The 25,979-nt window shown below is 43.6% G+C and overlaps 1 protein-coding gene and 1 pseudogene across 2 annotated transcripts in view; both read left to right on the top strand.

The window, feature by feature from the left end:
- Positions 1–611: 611 nt before the first annotated feature.
- Positions 612–3,899, top strand: LOC125342984 (annotated as a pseudogene).
- A 6,638-nt stretch (positions 3,900–10,537) lies between these two features.
- Positions 10,538–25,979, top strand: part of Il13ra1 (interleukin 13 receptor subunit alpha 1) — a 64,241-nt gene continuing 48,799 nt past the window's right edge. For both annotated transcript variants that reach the window (XM_048336219.1, XM_048336218.1), the window contains exon 1: positions 10,538–10,732. In XM_048336219.1, coding sequence (XP_048192176.1) covers positions 10,666–10,732 — 67 coding nt within the window. In that variant the 5' untranslated portion in view covers positions 10,538–10,665. The remainder of the gene's footprint in view (positions 10,733–25,979) is intronic.

Genomic DNA, 25,979 nt, shown 5'->3' with positions numbered 1-25,979 from the left:
CCATACCCCCAAACTGATGATCCCAGATGATCCAATTTCACATAACTAGCTAGGCTAGCACCTGGAGTTGGCTACGTGTTATGAAGATCCTCTGCTACAAGGGACTGCAGACTGTTCCCCAAATGGCTTCATTCTTTCAGCTTACACACGTAGCTGGCCTAAAGATAAAAGGGTAAGAGGAAACAGGAAATTGAGTGGCAGCAAAGGAGAAATGAAAGAATAAAGGACTGAGAACAAATGGGACAATGCCAGCAGAAAGGAGAACAATCAAAGCGGAACCGCAAGCAATGAGGGAACTATAAAGATGAAAGAGTATTAGAAATTCTAATAATAGTTCCCATTTTTAGTGTTTATTATGTACCGAGGCTCTGGATAAACGTTTATATGAGTTTCTTCAGCTCACATCTCCTTTAATCTTTGCAATGAAGGTTGTGGTAAGAATTATAATATCTAAATGACAACAGATAAATGCTACTTTTGTATATTTTTAAGACCAAAAAGGACCCACAATATTTAAAAGAAGTCAGGAGGACAGGATTAAAAAAAAGAAAAATGAGACAAACAGTACAAAAGTCAGATGATAGAAATATATTTAAAGTAAATGTAGGAAGATGGCGGCACACAGGTCAGGTGTGGCACACGAGTCTTCCTGAAGGAGCATTCAGTGAGGGATAATGCCATCTCGCCTTTCCTGGTGAGAGCCTGAGGACAGAGCTTTGTCCATCATCAATGTCCCTCTGATGGTCAAGAGTCATGGGATGAAGTTTGCTGAGGAGCAGCTGCTAAGGCATGGATGGACTCAAGGCAAAGGCCTGAGCCAGAAGGAGAATGACATCACTCTGGGCCCTCAAAATGACCCTAAAGCAAGACACTCATGGGGATGGAGTACAGATAAAGTGCCAATCAAAATGGTTCCAAACCTAATTTATTGTATCAGACGTTTGTGAAGGGGCTGGGAATGTGGCCTGGTGGTAGAGTGCTTATCTTGCATGCATGAAGCCCTGGGTTCGAATCCTCAGCACCATATAAACCGAAAAAACCAGAAGTGGTGCTGTGGCTCAAGAGGTAGAGTGCTAGCCTTGAGCAAAAGAAGCCAGGGACAGTGCTCAGACCCTGAGTCCAAGCCCCAGAACTGGCAAGGAAAAAAAAGAAGTTTGTGAAGGGATTAGAAGCTGGACAGTCACCCTGATTGCAGGTGGAGAGAAACCACACAAAGACTTGGAGAGCAGCAGCGAGGAAGCAAACCAGAGACCCAAACCTCCAAAGATTGTGACAGATGAAATGTGGTTCCAAGCCTGGGAGGAACATGCAGCACACAAGGCTGCCTGTCTGGGGATTACAACGAAGGCCCAGCTTGTTCAACAAGAAGCCCAGGAGCAGGCCTCCTTTGCTCGAGTTCAAAGGCCAGGACACTGGGGGCTTTCAACCACAGACACAACAAACCCACCCCCATCCCCAAAAGAAAGCAAAAAGCAAAGAGATGAAGAAGAAACTATAGCCACTGAACATTCAGGTGAAGAGTACCTGGAATAATCTGACCAGAGCTTCAGGAAGAGCAAGAAGAAGAAAAGACATCAAGAACAAGTCTTAGAGGAGAGAATAACTGTAGGGTGTGAGGAGGAAGAGGTTGTAGGAACAAGTGGACTTAAGAAGCTAAAGAGCAGAGAACAATCCAATTGTTCATGAAGAGAAGGAAATGGGAATCCTCAGTGAAGGAGAAAGAGGCAAGAACGCTGCAGATAGTGTCAGTACAAAAGAGGTAGAGAGCCGGGCACCAGTGGCTCACACCTGTAATCCTAGCTACTCAGGAGGCTGAGATCTGAGGATTGTGGTTCAAAGCCAGACCAGGCAGGAAAGTCCATGAGACACTTATCTCCAATTAACCACCAGAAAACAGGAAGTGGTGCTGTGGCTCAAGTGGTAGGGCGCTAGCCTTGAGCTGAAGAGCTCAGAGACAGCGCATAGGCCCAGAGTTCATCCCCATGACCAACAACAACAACAAAAAAGAATGGGCTTGTACATCAAATGCAAAAGGAACAGGCATTGTAAGCAAGAGGACTTGAACACAGAGGAGGAAGGAAGGAAGGAGACTGCTTTAGATGGTAGGAGTAGGGAAGGGAGAGCAGAGCTGGGAGTGATGGCAGGAGCAGGAAAAGCAAGAAAAAAAGACAAAAAGTATGAAAAGGAGCAAGAAGAGGTTTGGGGTATAAGCCGTGAAGAGGAGGATGGGAGAACAGGGAAGTACAGAACAGAGGGAAGAAGAGGCAGTGGTCACCTCTGGAGGGAGAAAGCTAGAGTCCACACTGACCAGAGAGTCAAAAAGAAGAAATCAAAAGGGAGAGAGGGTGAAGGTCTGGTCAAGGAGGGTGGCTCAGTTACTTTCCAGTTGTAGCCTTCATGAGCTGAGTTGAAGCAGGACTTCTAGCACCCATCTCATTTCCCAAGGAGGAAACAACTCTGGACCCCCTAGTCTGCAGAGAGAACCAAAGTGCTAGGCCTTGGCTGAGAAGTTCAGTTCTTAGCATGTGCTAACAAGGAGCCAAGAAACTAGAGGACAAGGAGTGCTGGGGACTGTGGCAAGAGGAATACAAATAGGGGCATATGCACTTGCAGGAGCATCCATGTTAAAGAAATAGAAAATGTAGACTTGGAGGGCTGGGAATATGGCTTAGTGGCAGAGTACTTGCCTCGCATACATGAAGCCCTGGGTTCGATTCTTCAGCACCACATAAACAGAAAAAGCCAGAAGTGGCACTATGGCTCAAGTGGTAGAGTGCTAGTGTTGAGCAAAAAGAAGCCAGGGACAGTGCCCAGGCCCTGAGTTCAAGCATTGAAGCCCCAGTAGAAGCACAAGGAAAACAAAAAGGAAAGAAAAGAAAAAGAACTACAATTGTGTGGAAGTCATGAAATTCATTTAATGGACAGATATAGAACAAGGGGCACCATAGCTGGAGAATATATACTTTCTTTCAACATTCAGGGAACATTTATAAAACTAAACAACACACGGTGTTATTAAACAAAGCTCATCAAATTTGAAGGGTCTGACATTGACTTGGGAAGTAGAGTTGCAGAAGAGTGAAATGATTAGCCCTGTGTTTTTGTCCAGAGGTCACACAGCCACAACATAGCACTAAATCACCAGTTCTTCACTTAGGCTCAAGTGAAAAGATGTGGAGAGATGGGGTAATTTGGGGGACTACAGCAGGATGGATTTGGATGCTCAAGAAAGGCTCGTGTTTTCTTTTTTTTTTTTTTTTTGGCCAGTCCTGGGCCTTGGACTCAGGGCCTGAGCACTGTCCCTGGCTTCTTCCCGCTCAAGGCTAGCACTCTGCCACTTGAGCCACAGCGCCGCTTCTGGCCGTTTTCTGTATATGTGGTGCTGGGGAATCGAACCTAGGGCCTCGTGTATCCGAGGCAGGCACTCTTGCCACTAGGCTATATCCCCAGCCCCTAGGCTCGTGTTTTCTAAGGGAGCCCTGGACTCCTTGTTTGCTTTAGGACCTATCTAAAAGCCAGGTATGCAAAGTGATCTCTGAAGATGCAATTAGGATATGCAAATAAGAGTGTTGATTCCTGCAACAGAGTTGTTGGTATGCAAAGAGTTCCCCCTTCTAGGAGAACCATTGTGGACTGAGGCTTATGTTTTCTTTGGTTAAATGTAAATAGTATTACCTTCTCCTGTCAAGGCAAACAATAGAGACCTTTCTGGGGAAGAAAGTGTAGACAACAAACATGCAAATGGAATATTTGAATGTTTAAACCAAGAAACCTGGACTTTAATGCAAATATGTGGAATGGTACAAGTTACTCTTGACAGTGAACAAGAATTGGACCAGTGCTACCCACACCAGCAAAAGGAGCAGGACCTAAGGAAGGTTCTCCATGCATGGTGCTGAGAGTCTCAGAAAGGAATTATAGGAGATCCTGGCTCATATACTCGGCTAGTGGCAGTTACCATAGCTCACCAACCCACAACCAAAGAAGGAGCTTTGTACACTCACCCACAGAGGTTCTCCCTCTTTTGGGGGGTGGGGGGTAGTCCTGGGCTTGAACTCAGGGCCTAGGTGTCCCTGAGCTTTCTCAGCTCAAGGCTAGTGTTCTACCACTTGAGCCACAGCTCTGCTTCTGGATTTTTTTTTTTTTGGTGATTAATTGCAGATAAGATTCTCCTGGGGCTTTCTTCCCAGGATGGCTTTGAACTGTGATCCTCAGCTCTCAACCTCCTGAGTAGCTAGGATTGCAGGATTGAGCCTCTGGTGCCCAGCTAGAAGTTCTTCCTCTTTAAGGGGATGGAGTGTTGGAAGCAGAGCTGGCTGGATTACAGAGAGGGAAAACATACAGTCTGAAGAGAGGGAGGCAAACAAGAATCTGTAAAGGATAGAAGAGAATATCAAATGCTTCCAAGAGCAAGAAACAGTGGGGGCTCAAGGCCCTTGGTATTTTTTTCTAGAACAGCTCCCTAAGTAGTTTTGTCCAGCAAGAATCAGTCACATGGGCTGGGAATATAGCCTAGTGGTAGAATACTTGCCTCCCATACATGAAGCCCTGGGTTCGATTCCTCAGCACCACAGATACAGAAAAGGCCAGGAGTGGCGCTGTGGCTCAAGTTGACAGAGTGCTAGCCTTGAGCAAAATGAAGCCAGGGACAGTGCTCAGGCCCTGAGTTCAAGCCCCAGGACTAGCAAAAAAAAAAAAAAAAAAAGAATCAATCACACAGCCCCTAAGTTTTGACTAGATTGGCTTGCTGTTTACATAAAGGCTGCTCTTATCTCTGGAGTCTAACACTACAGGTGGCCTTTGTCTTTCCTACATCTCACCTCTATCTTTGCCTTCTTGCCTCCAGACAAAAATGAATAATGTTATAGTAATTCATTTAAAAAATTTCTGGCTTAAATACCACTTTTATTATGTCACCATCTTGCTTGAAAACTCTTCCTTTGTGGCCTATGTCTGTGTGGTGGTCCACCCACGTGGTTCACGTGGTAGAGCACCTACCTAGTAAGCACAAGGCTCTGAGTTCAAACCCAGTACCACCAAAATAAAAGCCTTCTGTCTGTCCTTATCCCTCTACTCTTTCTTATTCTGGTCCTGTTCATCCTTCAAGACTTAATCCAATGACAATCTACTCCAAGAAACTTTTAAAAGGAAATCCAGGGCTTGGACTTAGCTCGTTAGAGCACTTGAAGATCCTGGGTTCAATCTTCAACACCAGAAAACAGGCAATGCCAGCCACATTTGTCTGACCTACTAAACCTGTCCTGACGATGAATGTTTTTGCCATTGGTCTGTTTATTTTTGGCATCTTTCTCTTAGGAGCTTCCCATAAGCAGAAATAATTTCCATTTATTCATTGGTTGGTATCCTTCACAATACCTAACAAAGTACAATTTATTTATTCAGCAAAATGAATTTATTGAGCAAGAGCTATATGCCAGGCCCGGTTCTGAGTTCCTAGCTCTAATTAATCACTAAAATGCCAGATGTTAAGCTGGCACCAGTGGCTCATGCCTTTAACCCTAGCTACTCAGGAAGCTGAGATCTGAGGATTACAGTTCAAAGCCAGCTCAGGCAGGAAAGTCCATGAGACTCTGATCTCTAATAAAATACCAGAAAGCTAGAAATAGTCACTGTAGCTCAGATGTAAGAGTGCCAGCCTTGACCAAAAGAAGCTTAGGGATAGCACCCAGACCCTGAATTCAAGCCCCAGGATTCTCACTCTCATACACACGTGCACATGCACGCATGTGCACACACACACACACACACACACACAGAAAGAGAGAGAGAGAGAGAGAGAGAGCGCTGTGGCTCAATAATAGAGTGCTAGCCTTGAGCAAATAAAGCTAAGGAGATGGGTGCCAGTGGCTCATACCTGTAATACTGGTTACTCAAGATGCTGAGATCTGAGGATCATCATTCAAAGCCATCTTGAGCAGAAAAGTCCATAAGACTCTTATCTCCAATTAATCACAGAAAAAGCTGAAAGTTTTGCTGTGACTCAAGTGGTAGGGAGCTAACCTTTAGCAAAAAGGAGCTCAGGGACAGTGACCAAGCCCAGAGACCAAGCCCCAGGACCAGAAAAAAAAGTAAATAAATAAATAAAATCTAAAGGACAGCACCCAGGCCTTGAGTTCAAGTCCTAGGACTGGTACACACATGCAAGCACGCACGCACACACAAGTAAATAAAGAGTATTTTAGCTCAGGATTTCTTAACTTGGGAACTGTTGCACAGAGATTTTGAGCAGGAGATGACTGCATTTTGGATGCTTAGCAACATCCCTGGCCTCCACCCACTACATGCCAGGAGCAACCCACTCATGACAACCAGAAATATCCCCCAGGTATCCCTGGGAGGAAAAGTCACCCCTTATTGGGAGTCATTGTTAGAGTCAGGAGGACTTCCATCCCGTTTTTCTTTTCATTCATTGCAGTGGGAATGAATTTGAATTTTGTTTAATAGAAGGTAGAAGATCATCTGTGAGATTTTTTTCCCCTGAGAGAAACAGCATTGAAAGGTAAGCTCATAGAGTATGTTGGTATCTATCTGTGTCCTTCCTTTTTTTCTTCTTGATAGTACTAGGGTTTGAACTCAGAGTCTTGCACTTGTGAGGTCCTACCACTTGAGCAGTTGTAAGAACCCTAGAGCCCTGTAGGGACTGTGACTGGCTGCAGGAGAATTGACTGGTGTTTGAATGATAGCAGTAGACAACACAGATTGTGTGTGTTTGACCTTCTGCAGCAATCCTGTGAAAAGACAGGAAGAATCCTGTGTTTTCTTATCTCAGTGATTCCTGCCATCCTTGATCCATAATGGCCTACCTCAGTATTTCCTGATTTCTTGTTCTCTACTGCTTAGAACGTGCACTTTTGCTAATTTTCCCTTAACTCTCTTAAGCTTCTCCCACCCCCTGATATCTGAACCTGTAAAAAGCAGAGTTTGAATGGTGACGTGGGCAGTTTTACCATTTCTGTTGCTTAAAACTCATTCCTCCCCCAAGGATAAAATGAAGAATTATAATTCATTGCATGGGCATATTCTTCATCCATTGCCCCAGAATCTGCTCGTTGGAACTGCCAAGCCATGACAATCATAACCTGTCTGTGTCCTTTGAACTCTTGAGAGCATTTCTTACTGGCTAGAGGGATATCTGAGTTTTGGAAAGAGGAACAGCTTTCTTCCTGTCAAATACCTTGTCTTTGCACATTGCCATCACAATTTACAGAAAAGGGGGAAAGCTTCAATGAGAAATATGAAGATTAGAAGAGTTAACAAGAATGGCATAGGTTCATGGATCAGCCAAGATCTCCTGCCATTAGCCAAAGTTTGCAAGAAGCCACAGGTAGTCTCATGCTCAAATCAGCAGGGCTCTAAGGGTTAAATTTACTGTTGCCTCTAGATTTTTGATTACTCAAAGCCAAACTGTGACCTGCTTGTTTACTGCAGTTCCTGGAAAGCTTTCCATCTGTCTTCATGTTGTTGACCAGGGGCAGTGGCCAAATTCAAGATGCATATTTGCATAAAAGTACACTGAGACTACAAATAATGGTTTTATGTCAAAGAAACAGTATTCTTAACTGTCTTGGTTCCCCTAAAACTTCACCTTAAAAGATTGATGTTGGATGTTTAGGGTCAGAAAGAAAGGGAACTGGCTATATAGTCTTACTCAAGGACAGTAGGCCAGAATTAGCTTGGTGAAAGGAAAGCAGGCCCCCTGCCCCACCCATTTATTTTCTTCCTCCCACTGTTTGAATTTGCAGGGCTCCTGATATGTTTTTCTAATTCTGTGCTGTCATTACAGTCCATGTTCTAGTAAACGCTTGCTTGCTGCTATGCCAGGCAATGCCCATCTTGGTACTCAGCCGGGCCTTGACTCCTTAAAAGGCAGATGACATAACATTTTTGACATGTGATTACTAACTTATTGGATAATGTTTATAGCAAATGTCAACAAGTATATGTCTGAGGTGACGTGGTGGGGGGCAGGGAGGCCTTGGGGATGAGGGCAGCGACCTATTTACAGAGGGGTTCAAAAACTAATAGGAATATATCTAATTCTACAGACTATGCTGGTTGTTGTTCTCATAAGCATTTTATTTAATTTTATATATACGTGTATAGACACCTATACACACATACATATACACATATTACTGAAAGGATTTATAGTGAACCTTTAACTGCAATTAATATCACCAGCTTCAGTGCAAGTAGTCTTTCTTTCCTTCAAGAACCCTCCGTTGCCCCTTGCATAGTATTATTTTGTTTTGTTCTGTTGGAGGATGCTGGGAATGGAACCCAGGGCTTGGCATGCTAAGCACATACTCTACTCCTGAAAGACACCCCTTCCTCCCCAGCCAGAGTCTGTATTTAAAGACTGTTCCACATTTACTGGAAGGTCTTCATAAATATTTATTGACCTTGAAGATTTTCATTCCAAGAGCATATTGTTTGTTTTGCTACGTTAAACAACCCCATGGCCTCTGGGTGAGGTCAAGACTAGATATATATGGCTTTTTATTAGTGGTGTGTGTGCGTGTGTGTGTGTGCACTCACGTTCATACATGTGCTCTGCACAAGTATTCTACCACTAAGGTACAAGCCTTCTTGCTCTATTTATTTTAACAACTTATTTTGGGTGTATACTTAAGTTTAATTGGAATAGTAGATTCCATTATTAGTCATCATCTATACTGACATGGCTTTTTTCAAGAGAGTGACAGAATATGTGCTTGTTTCAATTATGTCTTAATCCTCAACCTACTAAGGTATCAGGAAGTGCTACCTGACACAGCAAAAAATGACTTTGCAAATGTGACTAAATCAAACCTTCTGAGATGAAAGAGATTATTGTGGATCATTTGGTAGGCTCAGTGTCATCACAAAATTGAAATCATTCAGGATTTTTCCTTTTGGATTTTTTTTGAGGCAGAGTCTTGCTAGATATCCAAAGCTAGCCTTAAACTCCAAACCCTCATGTTTCAACCTCCCTTGTATGTGGACCTCTCCACACCGGCGCAGGGGTGGTGGTGGTGGTGGTACGGTGGTGGTGGTGTTACAAGCATGCACCAGCAAGCTAGACCACAAGGGGTCTTCCTTCTAAGGGCAAATCAAGACAGGAGGGTCAAAGCCAAAAAAAGACAAGTGAAAGGGGAGCACTCAGGGGTCTGGCTATACAGCAACAAGCCAAAGAATGTCAGCCGTGTCTAGAAGCTGAAAAGTATGAGAAACAGATTCTCCCATAGAATTCCCAGAACTGTAACCTTGCCTACACCTTGAAAAATCTTTATTTTTTATTGCCAGTCCTGGGGCTTGAACTCAGGGCCTGATTACTGTCCCTGGCTTCTTTTTGCTCAAGGCTAGCAGTCTACCACTTGAGCCACAGCGCCACTTCTGGCTTTTCCTATTTATGTGTTGCTGAGGATTCAAACTCAGAGTTTCATGGATACAAGGCAAGCACTCTATCACTAGGCCATATTCCCAGCAGCCCATCAGAGTTTTAATACAACCAAACCATTTGAAGTTGCTAGATTGCAGAAGATTTGTTCCATAAGCAGAAGAAAGGAAATTCGTGATTGTCATTTTTCTCCCTCCCTATCCTCATTGACCCTCACAGGCACCCGATAGCATGTTCTTAATATGAGATGTCCTTAGTGTATCCTGTCATAGGTGTGTGCTTTAAAAATGTAGGGACATAGCATAGTATTTGGAATGCTCTTTTAAAAATCTGACTCAAGGTGGGCACCAGTGGTGGTTCACACCTATAATCCTAGCCACTCAGGAGGCTGAGAGCTGAAGATCACGGTTCAAAGCCAGCCTCAGGAGGAAAGTTCATGAGACTGTTATCTTCAATTACCCACCAAAAAAAGCCAGAAGTGGAGCTGTGGCTCAAAGTGGTAGAGCCCGTGCCAGCTTTGCATTAACAAACTAAGTTATCACCCTTGGGACCTGAGTTCAAGTTTCAGGATCTGCACAAAAAGAAATCTGATTCAATGTGATATATTAACAGCTTTCAAATATAAGGTTTGTGTTTTTCACAAAGCACGGAGCCAAGTCCCCTCTGTGGCCTTTCAAGTCCTACTAGTGAGGTAGGGCTGCTTCTAGTAATCACTCGAGTCAGAGTGTAGACAACAAAGGGCTCAGAGGCCCAAGCCTGGTAGCCACGTTTGTAGAGTTCCAGGCCAAGGTTCTTTGTCTAGATGTCCAGCAGGGCACAGTCTTTGAGCCCCTCCACCGCCCTCTGGGACTCCAGCATCTTTGCCTGGTGGCCGCATGTAAGGAGGGCAGCAGCGGGGAGGCTGTGGAGCTGGGCTGCGATTGGTCAAGGAAACTGGGTTTAGTATGAGAAGGGCCTCAGCCCAGGCGGGTATAGGGCGGCAGGCCCATGCCAGGTGTGGCGCCCAGGGAGTCTGGGGCATCCGTGGCACCCTGCCCACTGCGCCTGCGCCGCGCGCCTCAGGTTACCTGCGGCCGTGGGCGGGGCGCCCTTTCCCGTCTGCGCCGCCTCCTAAGCCTCCAGGGCGGCGGAGCCGGGAAGTGGGAGTGGGAGGCGAGAGGAAAGGCTAGGAACTGAACGGAGCGGAGGAGGCGGAGACTTCTCAGGCTGAGCCCGGCCGCCCTCTGCGGCGAGGCCAGGCGACGTGAGGCCAGGCGAGGGGCTGCATGGAGCGTCCGGCACGGCTCTGCGGACTGTGGGCACTGCTGCTCTGCGCAGGCGCCGCGCTCTCAGGTGAGTGCGTGAGGTGCCGTCTCGCAGGCGGCAGCCGAGGGGCATTGAGGGCGGTGGTCGCAACCGAAAGGCCGACGAAGGTGGACCCCGCGGTGGAGCGGCCCATCGGGAGGCGCCAGGGTGAGTGCTTAGGAGTTGTCCTCGCCATCCCGTGTAGAGTTCGGCCATCGCCGCCTGCCAGCCTTAGCGCTCCAGCTGCCCTCGACGCGAGGGACCGAGGAGCGGCGGCGGGGCTTTCCCAGGCGCGCTGGCCGAGCCCGGGGCCAGCGAATTGCCGGATCTCGCTTCCCTCGCGCAGCTGGGAAGAGCCGGGGCGGCAGGCGCCCGGAGCAGGACTGAAATCTGTGGGTGACTTGGCTTATGAGCCTCAGATGGTTCCAGGGGAGTGGATGAGAGACCTAGAGCCAGTAGGAGCCCACCTCAAGCAAGCTGGGTCGCGACGATGGTGTCTTTGGAGCTGTGGCTTTGAGCGGTGGATGTGGAACCGAACGTCTGAAGGTCCCTCCCCCCCGTCCCCCCCCCGAAACAGGACGTGAGCATCAGCTTGTACTCCACGTCCACGAGAACCCCTCTGCAGCATTCCGGCAGATGCCCTCCCCCCACCCCTTTAATAAACTTTATATTTTAGAATAATCTGAGATTTATAGGAAATGCAAACATTATTCAAGAAGTTTCTGTATTCTCCACACTGTGGTGCTGCAGTTTTGAATTGATCCACTTGACCGAGTTGCTGGGAAAATTGAAGGTTAATAATTTTCTCATGGGTTGTGCCTGAGACAGTGCCAGGCACGCGTAGGCTTCTGGGCATTTCGGGTTATAGTAGTAGTTCCGAGTTGTATACGTTATATTTATTGACTGATCACATTTTAAGTAATTATATTTTATTCTTAAATCACCATGCATGAATACTACAAATGGTTTCATTGAGATAAATCCATACATGTCTATAGTGCATTACAAACATGTTCACTCCATCCATTATATTCCCATCCTCCCCTTCTCCCCTTTAACAAACACGGTCTGGCAGATTTCATAATGATACACTGATAGGAAGATAGATAGATAGATAGATAGATAGATAGATAGATAGATAGATAGATAGATAGATAGAGACACATACATACATACATAGATAATCATCTTCACTATCAATATTCAACTTTTAGAGCTTAAGGTTTTGCTGTGTAGCTTCAAATCATCCTGCCTCCACCACCAGAATTCTAGGATTGCAGGTGTGCACCATCTTACAGCTTTTATCACATTGACACATATGCCAACAGTTTGCTCATTGCATTGTTACCACTGTGCTGTGCTTTGAAAATCATGTCAAAGATATAATTAGAAATTTCCATACCATCCACTGCTTCCACCAACAGCATGTACATTGACTTAGCTCTATTGCCAGACAGTGTTTCAGGGGGCTAGAAATGTTTCTGTGAGCCAAATGGACTAAGCTCCTGCCTTATGGAGCCAATGTGTTGTTGACAGAGTCAGAGAGACAGGGAAACTGTAAAGTGCCTGCTATAGGACACCACACCAAGTATGGAAGAGAGTTTACCATTGTAAACAGTGGAATGGGAGGGTGCCTCTGAAAAGTTGCCATGTGATAGAGACCTATGCTTATAGTTTGTAAATCAATATGTTTTCTTTTGTGATTGTCTTGGAGCTTGAGCTCAGAGCCTGGGTACTATCCCTGAGCTTTGTGAATGTGTGTGTGTTCAAGGCTTGCGCCAAAGTCCTTGAAACTCTTTATCTCCAGTGAACCACCAGAAACCTGGAAGTGGCACTGTGGCTCAAGTGGCAGAATGCTAGACTTGAGCTGAAGAGCTCAGGGACAGTGCCTAGGCCCAGAGTTCAAGCCCCACAACTGACAAAAAAAGAAAAAAGAAAGTTTCAGGGACTTTCCTACCCAGGCTGGCTTCAAACCACAATCCTCAGATCTCAGCCTGCTGAGTAGCTAGGATGAGCCACCATCAGTCAGTATTTTTGTTGTGCTGCTGGGAATGGAACTTATGGCCTCATACATGGCTGGACAAGTGCTCTGCCAGCTGAACTATACCATCAACTTTCAATACTTATTCACGTGTTTGCTTTGTGTCGTGCTGAACCAGGCTGAGAAAGTACTTAGAACCATAGTGAAGCACTGTTACAAATCGTCGCGAGTGCCGCTGCAGCCGGGCCTTGGTACCAGGGGATCTGCTGCCTCTCTCCAGCATCACATACCACTGGTCCCATGGACAGGGTTTTTATTTATTATCAGACAAAAGTACATGCAGGAAGGTGGCTACATCAAAGAGACTACTTCAATAAGAGCAGAAAAGTGGCTACATCAAAGAGACTAAAGAGATAGGGTGTCAGTTGCGGGGGGGGAGGGGGGGCGGATAATTCTAGGATTGGCAATTACCCCATAAACAAGAAAACAACCAATTTGCATAGGCCACCTGCCCCTCCAAGGTCTTGTGATGTTCCAGATTAGCAGGAGGGTGAAGACTGTGATCACTGCAATGCTAAGCACTGTAGGTCTTGACATGGCAGTCCTCAGCCTTTAGAGGGACAGAGAATGGTGTTCCAATTTTCTAAGGCTCATGGCTCTGCATTTAGTTTCCCACAAAGCACCACAGTGCATGCCTCCAGAGTACCTTTAGTTCATTTGAGGATACCTGATTTGCATACACATATGGGGAAACTGCAGTCCACCAACGGGAAAGGACTTAAGTAACATCACCCATGTCATTAGTCCACTCCAGCATCCTCCCTCCTTCAACTTCTCACCCACACACAGCTGAAACATCAGCTGGCCTTTGAGGCAACACTGTCAACACCTACCTTAGTGTTGTCACAGTGCTTTGTTGGTAACTTGGTTGCTTAGAATGTAGAAACTCTTCCCCATTCCAAGTATCAATAGAATTGCATTGAGGCATGGTAGAGAAAGCATTCAATATTATTAGACACTCCTATTTGAATAGAATTTTAGTGGTTCTGACATTTTCTGCTGGGGGTCTCTGGGCTAGGCATTTTCCCCTCTTTGTGCCTCAGTTTTATCAGTGAAATGAAGAAGCTGAACTTCTCAATTTTGAATTGCTCCAGTCCTGATCTACTTGAGTGTTTAAAAATGATTAGATGCTGGCGAATAGTGACACCTATAATTCCAGAACTCTAGAAATGGAGCCAACATGGGTTATATATGAAGACTCTGTCTTAAAACAACACAGAACACCTGAAAACTATTGTCACACTAACTAAATGATCACCAGCGATTTCATCATTGTAAATTTCTTTAGAGTAGAAATTTAAGAAAATAAATGTGATTGATAAGATTACAAAAAAAGTCTGAAACCAGAAGACTAATTAGGTTACATACTTAGTTTAGCCTGTGTAACTCAATAGAGCCCACATTGTGGCATGTCTTAATAATAGCATTTATCTACTGTTTACCCTTCCTTGCGATTTTCTAAGCACTTTGCTTATCTTTCATTTAATCTTTACAAACAATCGAAGCTGTGGCACAGTGAGGATGAGACCCTTCTTCAAAGTAGAGAAACTAGTCTTCTAACCCCAGCAGCCTGAGAGGCCCTGTCCTTCACTACTGAACTTGGTGCCTCTCTCTGGCTTTGAGGGGAATCCTTGGTTGACAGAGGAAAGAGATGCTTCCCAGGGCAGCAAGGAAAGACTGGTTGTGACCCATGAAATTATGTGCAGAGGATTTTAGAAGAAGCAAGTGTGGCAGGTGCTACTGGCTCATGTCTATAATCCTAGCTACTCAGGAGACTAAGATCTGAGGATTGCAGTTCAAAGCCAGCCTGGGCAGGAAAGTGTGTGAAACTCTGGGGTTCTTTGTTTATTTTGCAGTTGTGGGGCTTAAACTCAGGGACTGGGCTCTGTCCCTGAGCTCTTTTGCTCAAGGCTAGCACTCTTCTACCACTTAGAGCTACAGCTTTACTTATGGTGTTTAAGTTAATGGTAAATAAGAATCTAATGGACTTTCCTGCCTGGGCTGGATCTGCAATCCTTAGATCTCAGCCGATTATAAGTGTGAGCCACCAGCCCCCAAGTGCTTTGAGACTCCTATCTCCAATTAACCACCAGAATACTAGAGGTGGAGCTGTGGCTCAAAGTGCTAGAGTGCTCACTTTGAACAAAATTGCTCAGGGACAGCGCCCAGGCCCCAAGTTCAAGACCCATGATAAAAAAAGCAGCAACAAGTGGTCATCTATTACATACTGACTTTATAATGGACCATGTACTGCAAGCAGTAAGTGCCCATAGGCACTCAGAAGATAGGACGCAATGAAGGTTGGTAGTCATACAGAAGACCTCAAACTTGAGCTAGACTTTCAGAAAGGGTGGATTTGGGGGAGGTAGAGACATGATTTCCCATGTAGGGGACTTGTAAGAGCAGAGAACCAGAACTGGTCCATAAGGAGTCTGGATTCGCAGGAAGAGATGTTGGCAAACAATCAATCCACACAGAAGAATGTTACTTCTTCTTGAAGGCCCTGGGTAGTGTGCGACCTGAGGGAAATGACCCTGGAGGACAAGCAAGAAAGCACACTTGTTTTGGTGGGGGAGCAACTGAACTTCGATGGGAATCATGGGGTATAGGGATCCATTTGAAAGAGATGCTGTGTTGAGCTAGGTTCCTATGGCTCATATCTGTGATCTTAGATACTTAGGAGACTGAGATCTGGAAGATTGCAATTTGAGGCCAGCCTGAGCAGAAAAAGTTTATATTTGGCCCAATCCTCAAATAAACAGCATAAAGCAGAGCTGGAGGTGTGGCTCAAGTGGGACTGCATCAGTCGAATAAGCATGAGCTAACATGCGGCCTTGAATCCAAACCCCAGTACTGCCTCTCCATAAAACAAATGTGCTGTGCTGTAAATGTATCCTATTTCAAACAAAAGAGAGAGAAAGATGTACTGTGGGTCAGATGTAGTGGCTCCCATCTGTAATCCTAGCTACTTGGGAGCCAGAGATCAGGAGGATCACAGTTTGAGGCCAGTCTAGGTTGAAGGTTAGTGACACTATCTCAACAGGAAGTTCTGAGTGTGGTATGTCAGCCTGTCATCCCAGCTACAGAGGAATTGTAAATAGGAAGATCAATGTCTAGACCTGACCAGGAATAACAGCAAAAAATGAAAGCAAAAAGGGGTGGAGATGTGGCTCAAGTGATAGAGCATGTATCCTATGAGCAAGCCCCTGAGTTTATGCTCAGTGACAAAAAAAATGTACAAAAGAAGGGAGGGAGAGAGGGAAGGAAGGAAGTAGGAAAGAAGGAAGGGAGGGAAGTGAAAGAAGGAGAAAGGAAAGAAAAGAAAACGGGTAAAGGAACAAGAAAGGAAAGAACAAAAGAAGGAAAAGGAAGAAAAGAAAGATGTTCTTTGTACGCCTCCTGTTGAGGGACAGTGCCATACTTGTGTCCGCATACTTTGTGCCACTTAACTGAGCACATTAGTGTGATTGGACTGATTCAGAAAGATGTTGCAAGTAAAAATAGAGTGGAGTTGATGACTGAATACATATGAGGAAAGAAGCCAGATGATTCACATGTGACTTGGGATTTCTTTAATTTTTCCCAAAATATGCATGTCTCTGCCAGCTCCTGACATTGGCCAGGAGAGAGCAAAAGCTGTAATCAAGCCCAAACCCTATCATACACTCACCATAATATTGATTTTTGTTAACTTCTTATTCACATAGGACATGGTAGTATGATGTGCACTTGGGGTTTACAGGATTTTTGTCTTGCTTTTTGTTTTTGGTGCTGGTTTGGGGGCTTAAGTTCCAGAGCTTGGGTGCCTGAGCTTTTGTGTTCAAAACTGGCACTCTACCATTTGAGCCACAGCTCCATTTCTGGCTTTTTGGTAGGTAGTGGAGATAAGAGTCTCGTGGACTTTCCTGCCCAGGCTGCCTTTGAACTGTGATCCTCAGAACTCAGCTTCCTGATTAGCTAGGATGACAAGCGTGAACCACCAGTGCCTGGCTGGGGTTTGCAGTTTTGCTGGAAGAGGCCTCTTCCTCCTTCCCACTTCCCTTTCTGAAGTCAGTGGTCAACCACCAAGTAAGTAATGGTTGAAAGCAGAAGCCTAGGGAGGGCAGAAGGGATATGTGTTCTGTCCCAAAGCCCAAGAATACAAAGAAGTTTCATAGAAAACCAAGCAACTGTTGAGAAGCATTTTGTCTCAACAAAGTAAACAGCTAGGTTCAGTAGCAGATCCGCTGCCAGGGCCCTGTTCTAAGCACTTTACCTGAAATGACTCGTTTAGTCCTTATAGTACCCTTTGCAATAGGTTACTATTATCATCCTCACATTGTAGATGAGAAAACAGGAAACGGGTTAAGTAACTTGCCAACAGTACAGTACAGGGGTATGAACTTGGCAGTTTGGCTCCATAGTCTATGCTTCAAATCACTACACTATACTGAAATGTACAAAGCAACTAGACATCCCCCCTCCCACACACACACCTTTTTTTTGCCAGTCCTGGGGCTTGAACTCTGTACCTGAGTGCTGTCCCTGCACCTGGGTGCTATCCCTGAACATTTTTGCTCAAGACTAGCACTTTACCACTTGAGCCACAGTACCCCTGCAGCTTTTTGGTGGTCAATTGAAGATAAAAGTCTAATGGACTTGCCTACTACCCAGGCTGGCTTTGAATTGCAGTCCTCACATCTCAACCTCCTAAGTAGCTAGGATGACAGGCACTATTTTTGCCAGTCCTGGGGCTTGAATTCAGGGTGCCATCTCTGAGCTTCTTTTGGTCAAGGCTAGCACTCTACCACTTGAGCCACAGCACCACTTCTGGCTTTTTCTGTTTATGTAGTGCTGAGGAATCGAACCTAGGGCTTCATGTATGCTAGGCAAGCACTCTACACTAAGCCACATTCCGAGTCCCAGCATCTGGTCTTACATTAGTTTTTCTTCTAAGAATTTTAGATTTCTTTAGATAGATAGATAGATAGATAGATAGATAGATAGATAGATCTATATATAGAGATAGATAGATTTCATTATAGTTTTAGATCTTACCTTTTAGGTCTTTGGTCTATTGTGAGTTCATATTCATACTGATACTATTGTAAATGGAATTTTTTTTAGATCATTCCTTTTTGCTGAAAAAAGTATGAATAATTTTTTATGTATTGACTTTGTATTCCTTTCCATGTGGATGTCTAGTTTTCCCAGTGCCATTTGTTGAGATGAGTATCTTTTCCCTATTAAATGGTCTTGACTCCCTTGTCAAAAATCATTAGGTCATATATGCAATCATTTATTCCCAGGCACTCTCTTTTATTACACTGGTCTAGATGTCTGCCTTTATTCCAGTGCTACAATGTTTTTTTAATTATTATTCCAGCTTTGTAGTAAGTTTTGAAATAAAAAAAATATGAGCCTTCCAGGTTTATTTTTCCTTTTCAAGGTTATTTTGGATGTTCAGGGTCTCTCAAGATTCCATTTGAATTTTAGGAGGGGTTTTTCTATTTCTATGAAAAATAGTGATTGGAATTTTCATAAGACCTGCATTGAATATGCAGATCATTTTAGGAATTGACATCTCAACAGTATTAAGTCTTCTAATACATGAACATGGGGCATGTTTCCATTCATGTTGCTTTTTTTTTTTTCTGCCGGTCCTGGGGCTTCAACTCAGGGCCTGAGCACTGTCCCTGGCTTCTTTTGCTCAAGGCTAGCACTTTGCCACTTGAGCCACAGTGCCGCTTCCAGCTTTTTCTGTATATGTGGTACTGAGGAATCTAACCCAGGGCTTCATGCATGCTAGGCAAGCACTCTACCATTAGGTCACATTTCCAGCCCTCCATTTATGTCTTCTTTAAGTTTGTAATTCCTACTCAGGCACCAGTGGTTCACAACTGTTCTCCTAGCTACGCATGAGGCTAAAATGTGAGGAATGGGGTTCGAGGACAGCTGAGCAGGAAAGTCTATAAGATTCTTATCTTCACTTAACTACAAAAAGGCAGAGCTGTAACTCAAGCGATAGCACTAGTCTTGAGCAAAAAGCTCAGGGACTAGACAAACAAACAAAAAGAAACACCTCAGTGCTTAGGCCCTGAGCTTAAGGCTGAAGACTAGCCAGGCTTTGGTTTCTCATGCATGTAATCCTAGCTACTCCAGAGCCTGAGATCTGCACCTGCATTTGAAGCCAGGCAGAGCAGGAAAGTCCTGGAGACTCTTATCTCCAATAAATTATTCAGAAAAAATCCAGAAGTGGCTCTGTGGCTCAAATGGTAGAGGGCTGCCTTGGGAAATGGAAGGACTTGGAAAAAGTTATACTAAGTGAAGTGAGCCAGACCCAAAGAATCATGGACTCTATGGTCTCCCTTATAGGGAATAATTAGCACAGGTTTAGGCTAGTCACAGCAGAGGATCACAAGAGCCCAATAGCTATACCCTTATGATCACATAAGATGATGCTAAGTGAAATGAACTCCATGTTATATCACAGTTGTAACAACTTTCAATGTGCCATATGTAACTGTAGCTTCTATTGTTGATTATCTTCTTGTATCACCTTCCTGTGGTTGTACCTACACTATCTCTGTATCTTATCTGAGTATATTGGAAACCGTGTATACTGGTATTAGATCTAGGAAGTTGAAAGGGAATACCAAAATCGAGAGACACAGGGTAAAAAAAGACAAACAACTACAAAAGTAATACTTGCAAAACTGTTTGGTGTAAATGAACTGAACAACTCATGGGGGGGAGGGAAAGAGGGAGGGGGAGGGGGAATGAGGGACAAGATAACAAACAGTACAAGAAATGTATCCAATGCCTAATGTATGAAACTGTAACCTCTCTGTAATTCACTTTGATGATAAAAACTTAAAAAAATAAAATATTTTAATTGCAAAAAAAGAATCTTGGGTTGGGAATATGGCTTAGTAGTAGAGTGCTTGCCTTGAATGCATGAAGCCCTGGGTTCCATTCCTTACCACCACATAAGCAGAAAAATTTGGAAGTGGCACTGTGGTTCAGTGGTAGAGTGCTAGCCTTGAACAGAAAGAAGCCAGGGACAGTGCTTAGACCCTGAGTTCAAACCCCAGGACTGGCAAAAAGAAAGAATCTCAATGACAGTACCCAGGCCCTGAGTTCAAGCTCCAGTACTCGCACACACACAAAAAAGAACCAGGACTGACACAAAAAGTTCCTAATTCTCATGTATTTTATTCATACTGATACTGTTGTAAGTGGAGTTAAATTTTTTTCAGATCATTCCTTTTTTGCTAAATAAAACTGTGCATTTTTGTGTATTGACTTTGTATTATGATGCGTTGTAAAATTTATTCATTCTAGTAGGTTCTTATGGAGTCTTTAAGATCTTTTACACTTAAGACCATTCATCCGAAAACACAGATCATTTCACTTCTTCCTTTTAACTGGATCCTTTAAATTTCTTTTTCATATCCAATTGCCTGATAAGAAGTTCCAGTAACATGTTGAACACAAGTGGCAAAAGTAAGCCTTCTTGTTTCTGAAAAGCTACCAGTCTCTCACCATTGATGTTTGCTATGTTTCATATATAGCTTTTATCATACTGAAATTATTTCCTTATATTTATAGTTTGTACACTGCTTTCATTATGAAAGGTCATTGATTTTTTTTTATGTCTGTGGTGCTAAGGATTGAAGGCAGGGCTTTGTGCATGCTAGATAATTTGTTCTGTTTTTGAGCTATAGTCCCAGCCTCAGTTGCTGATTTTTCTTGGCAGTGTTAGGAATCAACCCCAGGGCCTCATGCTTGCCAGGCAAGTACATGATTCAGGCCCAGCCTTGTTTTTCCACTGGTTATTTTTAGGATAGAGTCTTGCTTCCTGCTGGGGAACCCACCTGAGTCACAATGAGGCTCTGTAGGCTTCCTGTAATTGCTGGGATCACAGACAAATGGCATTACATCCAGCTTTCCTCTGTGGAGATAGAATCTCTCCAACTTTTCTACCTGGGCTGCCTGGAACCTAGATTCTCCCAATTTCAGCTTTCCAATTAGCTTGGATTACAGGTGTGAGCCACTGGCACCCTGTGTGGTTGCTCAGTTTTGTCTGTTTTTGTCTATATCAATTGAGACAATCATAGGGTTTTTCCTCCCTTTATTGTATTAATGTGTTACATTAATAACTTTTCATATGCTGAACAATCCTTCTAGGAATAAATATCTCCTTGATTGTAGTTTGTTCCTAAATTCACTTGGCTAGTAATTTTTTTAAATGTTGTGCTTGAACTCAGGATGCTGTCACTGAGCAATTCATCTCAAGGCTAGCTAGCACTCTACCACTTGAGCCACAGCTCTTCTTCCAATGTTTTGGTGGTTAATTGGAGAAAAAAGTCTCACGGACTTTCCTGCCCAGGCTGGCTTCGAATTGCAATCCTCAGATCTCAGCCTCCCCATTTTTAAGAATTTTATCTAAGCCATCCAATTTCTTAGCAGAGAGTTATTCATACTGCTTTCTTTTCTATTTCTTAGAATCAGTAATAGTTAAACTCATTTTCATGTATGAGTTTTCTAATTTCAGTTTGCTCTCTCTTTACTAAGAAAAAAGTGTATCTACTAAAGTTGTGACAATTTTATTGATCTGTTAAAAAAAAACTTGTTTATTGATCTTGACTTTTCTAGAGTCCCTGTATCACTGATTTTTGTTTTAGTGTTCATTTCCTGGGTTTTCATAAGTTTGGATTTAGTTTGTTCTTTCAGTTTGTTGTAAAGTTAGATTTTTGATTTGAGATTAACTGCTTTTTTTGCCACCCAATTTGGCTATGTAGCCCAGGACTTGCAGTCTTCCTGGTTATGTACCACCACCACCTCAAGAGTAGGGTATAGGTAGGAACCACCAAATCTGGCTAGCTTCTTTATTTCATACCTAACTTTGAACTCAGGACCTTGTACTGCTTGCATGGCTGTTACTCTACTACTTGAGCCACACCTCCAGTTCAACTTTTTGCTGGTTATTTTAGGGACAGAGTCTGCCCAGGTGGTTTCCAACCATAGTCCTCCAGATTTTAGCCTCTTGCATAGCTAAAATTCCAGGCATGTAACACTAGCTCCTAATTTCTGTTTTTGGTATCTTTCTAGCTATAAGTTTCTCCATTGACACTGCTTTTACTGTGACTCCTAAATTTTGGATGTTTCTATTCATATCTTTTTTTTTTGCCAGTCCTCGGGCTTGATCTCAGGGACTGGCCACTGTCCTCGAGCTTCTTTTGTTTAAGGCTAGTACTTGAGTCACAGCACCACTTCAGGCTTTTTCTGTGTATGTGGTACTGAGGAATGGAACCCAGGGCTTCATGCATGCTAGGTAAGCACTCTACCACTAAGCTGAATTCCCAGACCCTATTCATATCTTTCAAGTCTGGAAAATCCTAACTCATTTGTTGGTCCTCTGGTGCTGTCACACACTTGTTAGAGGGCAGAGCTATTTTCCTCCATTTTTTTCTATTCTTCACAGGTGATAATTTCCCTGATGCTCTGTTCAAGTTTGCTAGTTATTTCTTTTGCTTGATCAAATCCTCCATTGGATGCATTTCATGAAGTTTTCATTTCAGCTATTACATTTTATATCTCTAGAATTTATTTATTTAGTTATTGGCAGTACTGGAGGTTGAACTCAGGATCTAGTGCTTATGAGGCAGATGCTCTACCTCTTGAGCCAACATTGAGACCTTTTTGCTTTGGTTATTTTGAGATATCTGGGAGTACAGGAATGAACCACCACATTCAGCTTTTGTTGTTTATATTGGGGCCCTATAAACTTTTTTCCCAGGCTGGCCTCAAACTACAATCCTTTCAACCTCCACCTCCTAAGTAGGTAGGATTACAGGCAAGAGCTCCAGAATTTTCTTTTTCTTTTATGTTTTCTCTTTTTGTTGCAATTTCCATCCTTCTTTATGTCTTGCCTTCTAAAAATCTTCTTTTTAAAATTTTCGGTCAGTCATGGGGCTTGAACTGGGCCTGGGCTCTGTCACTGAGCTCTTTTGCTCAAGGCGAGGGCTCAACCACTTTGAGCCTCAGTTGCACTTCTGTTTTTTGAGTGGTTAATTGGAGATAAGAGTCTCGGGGATTTTTCTGCACCCTGGCTGGCTTCAAACCACCCACCCTCAGATCTCAGCCTCTTGAGTAGCTAGGATTACAGGCATGAGCCTCTGGCGGCTGGCTGAAATCTTGACTTTTTTCACATCCTCCTTAAGCAATGAACATCTCTAGGACATTTGTTTTAAAGTCTTTGTGTAACATGTCTGCCTTTTCAGAGAGAATTGTCTTAATTTACTTTTTTCCTTTGAATGACTCATACTTGCCTTTTTTGTTTTTATGCCTTGAGATTTTTTGTTGTTGTTGAAAACTGGCTACTTGAATCAAAGAATATAATTATGGAAAACAGATGCTTCCCTTTTTGAAGATTTTCTATTTATATTATAAACGTATTTTATTGATATTTGGATTTCATAGTCTGTTCCTGTGCTGAAGATCAGCCTGAGATGTAAACATAAGATCTTCATAACTCTTTGGGCAGCTCCCCGTGGCATGGCAGCTCAGTGTGTGTGTGTGTGTGTGTGTGTGTGTGTGTGTGTGTGTGTGTGTGTGTGTACACTAGAACTGGAAACAATTTGCTCATGCTTGTGAGGCTTGCTTACCTGTGGCTTACTTGCTTGCTTACCTTACCATTTGAGCCACATCTTCAGCCCAGCATTTTGCTATTAATTGGAAATGAAGTCTCAGAATTTTCTGATACCCCAGCCACCTACTAAATTGGCAATGCTAACTTAGTTTGTAATGTCCCAGGTGTCTAATTTTTAAAATAGATTTACTCTTTAACACATGTGTCCCCAAAAGTGAAGAGGAATAAAATCATTGATGGGGGGCGGGAGGAGTGCCAGTCCTTTACACTACAGCTTGAAGAGGAGGGCACTGAAATAACAATGGTTCTGGCCTTTTGGCCTCCACTTCTGTGATTGGAAGCATCAATAGGTAACTGAAATGCAGGCTCGAAGGATTTGGAGGTATCCTAGCTCCAGCAAGATGAGTGAGAGTTGCTCTAGAAATGTGCACCTCTGTCTGCCCTAGGATTTGAGGTCTGAGGTGAGATTGAGATTTGAGGTGCTTACTACAGTGCTGAAAGCTGAAATGGACCATACATGGATTGAAATTAACTGAATTTTATCTGGTTCAAGCTTTTTCCTGGGAATTACAAACCTCCAGTAGACTCTGAAGTTCCCAACTATTGATATCAAGCACACTGTGTCAGTGCTTGTTGTCTAGGTAGGGAGACTGATTTTTTGTGCTGCCTCTTTTGCTATCTTCCCAGGACCCACATAGATTTTTTTCAAGTATAAGAAGGACAACAATTTCAACAGTTATGACAGGAAACAGTAGGGACAAAGGGAAGAATGGCAAACAACCCCCAGAAGCCTGTGGTGCAAACCATCTGACTAAATAGTATTTCAAAACAGATGGGAAAATTCATGTCATTTGAAAGACTGTAATTAGGATAGCTTGTTGTGCTATTTAAAAAACTGAAGCTTAAGCCAGGTGCTGGTGGCTTACATCTGTAATCCTATTTAATCTGGAGTCTGAGATCTGAGGATCATGGTTCGAAGCCAGCCTAGTCAGTCAGGAAAGTCCATGATGGTCTTATCTGCAATTAGCCTCCAAAATCCTATAAGGGGAGCTGTGGCTCAAGTGGTAGAGCACTAGCGTTGAGCATAAAATCTCAGAGGCAGTGTCCAAGCTGTGAGTTTAAGGCCTACGACACACCCACACACAACTTAAAAACAGGTTTTAAAATGTCTTGGGATTGGAGGTATGGCTCAGGTGCTAGAGCACCAGCCAAGGAGCTTTGAAAACATCAGGCATTAGTTTGAGATCAGGTCTTGGAAAATAAAATAAAATATCCTAGTCCTACTTGAAGGTTGGAGTCTTTTTAATACCAGATCTTTAATTTTTGTGTGGAAAGGGGAAGTAGGGAGATCAACAGAGCATCAAGAAGTGTTAAGCCAGGGATCTTGGCTTTTCACTCCATTTTGGTTTTGGAAAGTACAGCATAGGGAAGATAATGTTAAAGTAGACTATAGTCTTTAGTCAGAACCTAAGTGTTGAGTCAAAGGCTTTTACCCCGACCATTGATTTCTCTGTGGCACTATTATTGACTCAGTGTTACAAAGCAGCCTGAGAAGAATAGGCATCTACTCTTGTGTTCACTTCAGATCCTAGTTGATAACATTGTTCCTTGAGCCATTCATGCTATCTGCCACCGCACCCCTGGCACTAGCTCTGATTCTATGCAGTGTGATTGGAATTCCTCACTTCTTCAAAGGCCTCCTTCCCATAATTCCGCCTTGGCAAAAGCTGTGATCATTGTGTGTGTGTATGCAAATGTAGCAGTGAAACCCACGATTTTATTATTTCTTTTTTTTTTGTCTAAGACCTAGACTCCAACCTGGTACCTGCTGCCTTCGCTCACTGGCTAGTGCTATAGCAACTGAGCCACCCCTCCAATCCTAAAACCCATTTTATGCAATTAATATACACTAATAAAAAAGGTTAAACCATAGAAAATAGTGAAGTTAGGGGAAGGGGAAACCAGGGGAAAGCAAAGGGATGACATTGTCTAAAAAAGAAATGTCTTTATTGCTTGACTCATGAAATGGTAATTCCTCTGTACAACACATAAATAATAACAATAAAGTCATCTTTAAACAGTGAAGCTCCTGGGGCTTGAACTTGGGGCCTGGGGTGCTTTCCCTGAGCTTCTTTTGCTCAAGGCTAGCACTCTGCCACTTAAGCCACAGTGTTACTTCTGCCTTTTCTGTTTATGTGGTAGTGAGGAATGGAACCCAGGGCTTTACGCATGCTAAGCAAGCACTCTACCACTAAGCCACCTTCCCAGCCCCCAGGAGCATACTCTTAGGGGAGGAACACAAATGCACCATGCCTCTGATCAGATAATATAACTTGTCAAAATAAACTGCGGGAAATGGAAGCAAGAGGTTTTTTTGTCTTTGTTGTTGTTTTTTTCATTTTCTTTTGTCTTATTTATTTGTTTATCTGTCTTGGGAGGATTAGGAGGGGCATGGAAATGGAGGGACAGAGGGGGAACGAATGCAGCAGTGACACTCACTAGGTACGATGTTGGAAATGGACTATACAACTTGTGGGTGGAGTTGAGAGGGAAAAACTGGGAGAGAGCAAGAGAAGGGGTGACATTGTTCAAAAAGAAATGTACTCTTTGCCTCTGTAAAA

The sequence above is a fragment of the Perognathus longimembris genome, chromosome 28 (assembly GCF_023159225.1).
Source record: "Perognathus longimembris pacificus isolate PPM17 chromosome 28, ASM2315922v1, whole genome shotgun sequence".
Classification (NCBI taxonomy): Eukaryota; Metazoa; Chordata; class Mammalia; order Rodentia; family Heteromyidae; genus Perognathus; species Perognathus longimembris.
The sequence above is the reverse complement of the archived record's forward strand: the minus strand, read 5'-3'. Positions and strand labels throughout refer to the sequence as shown.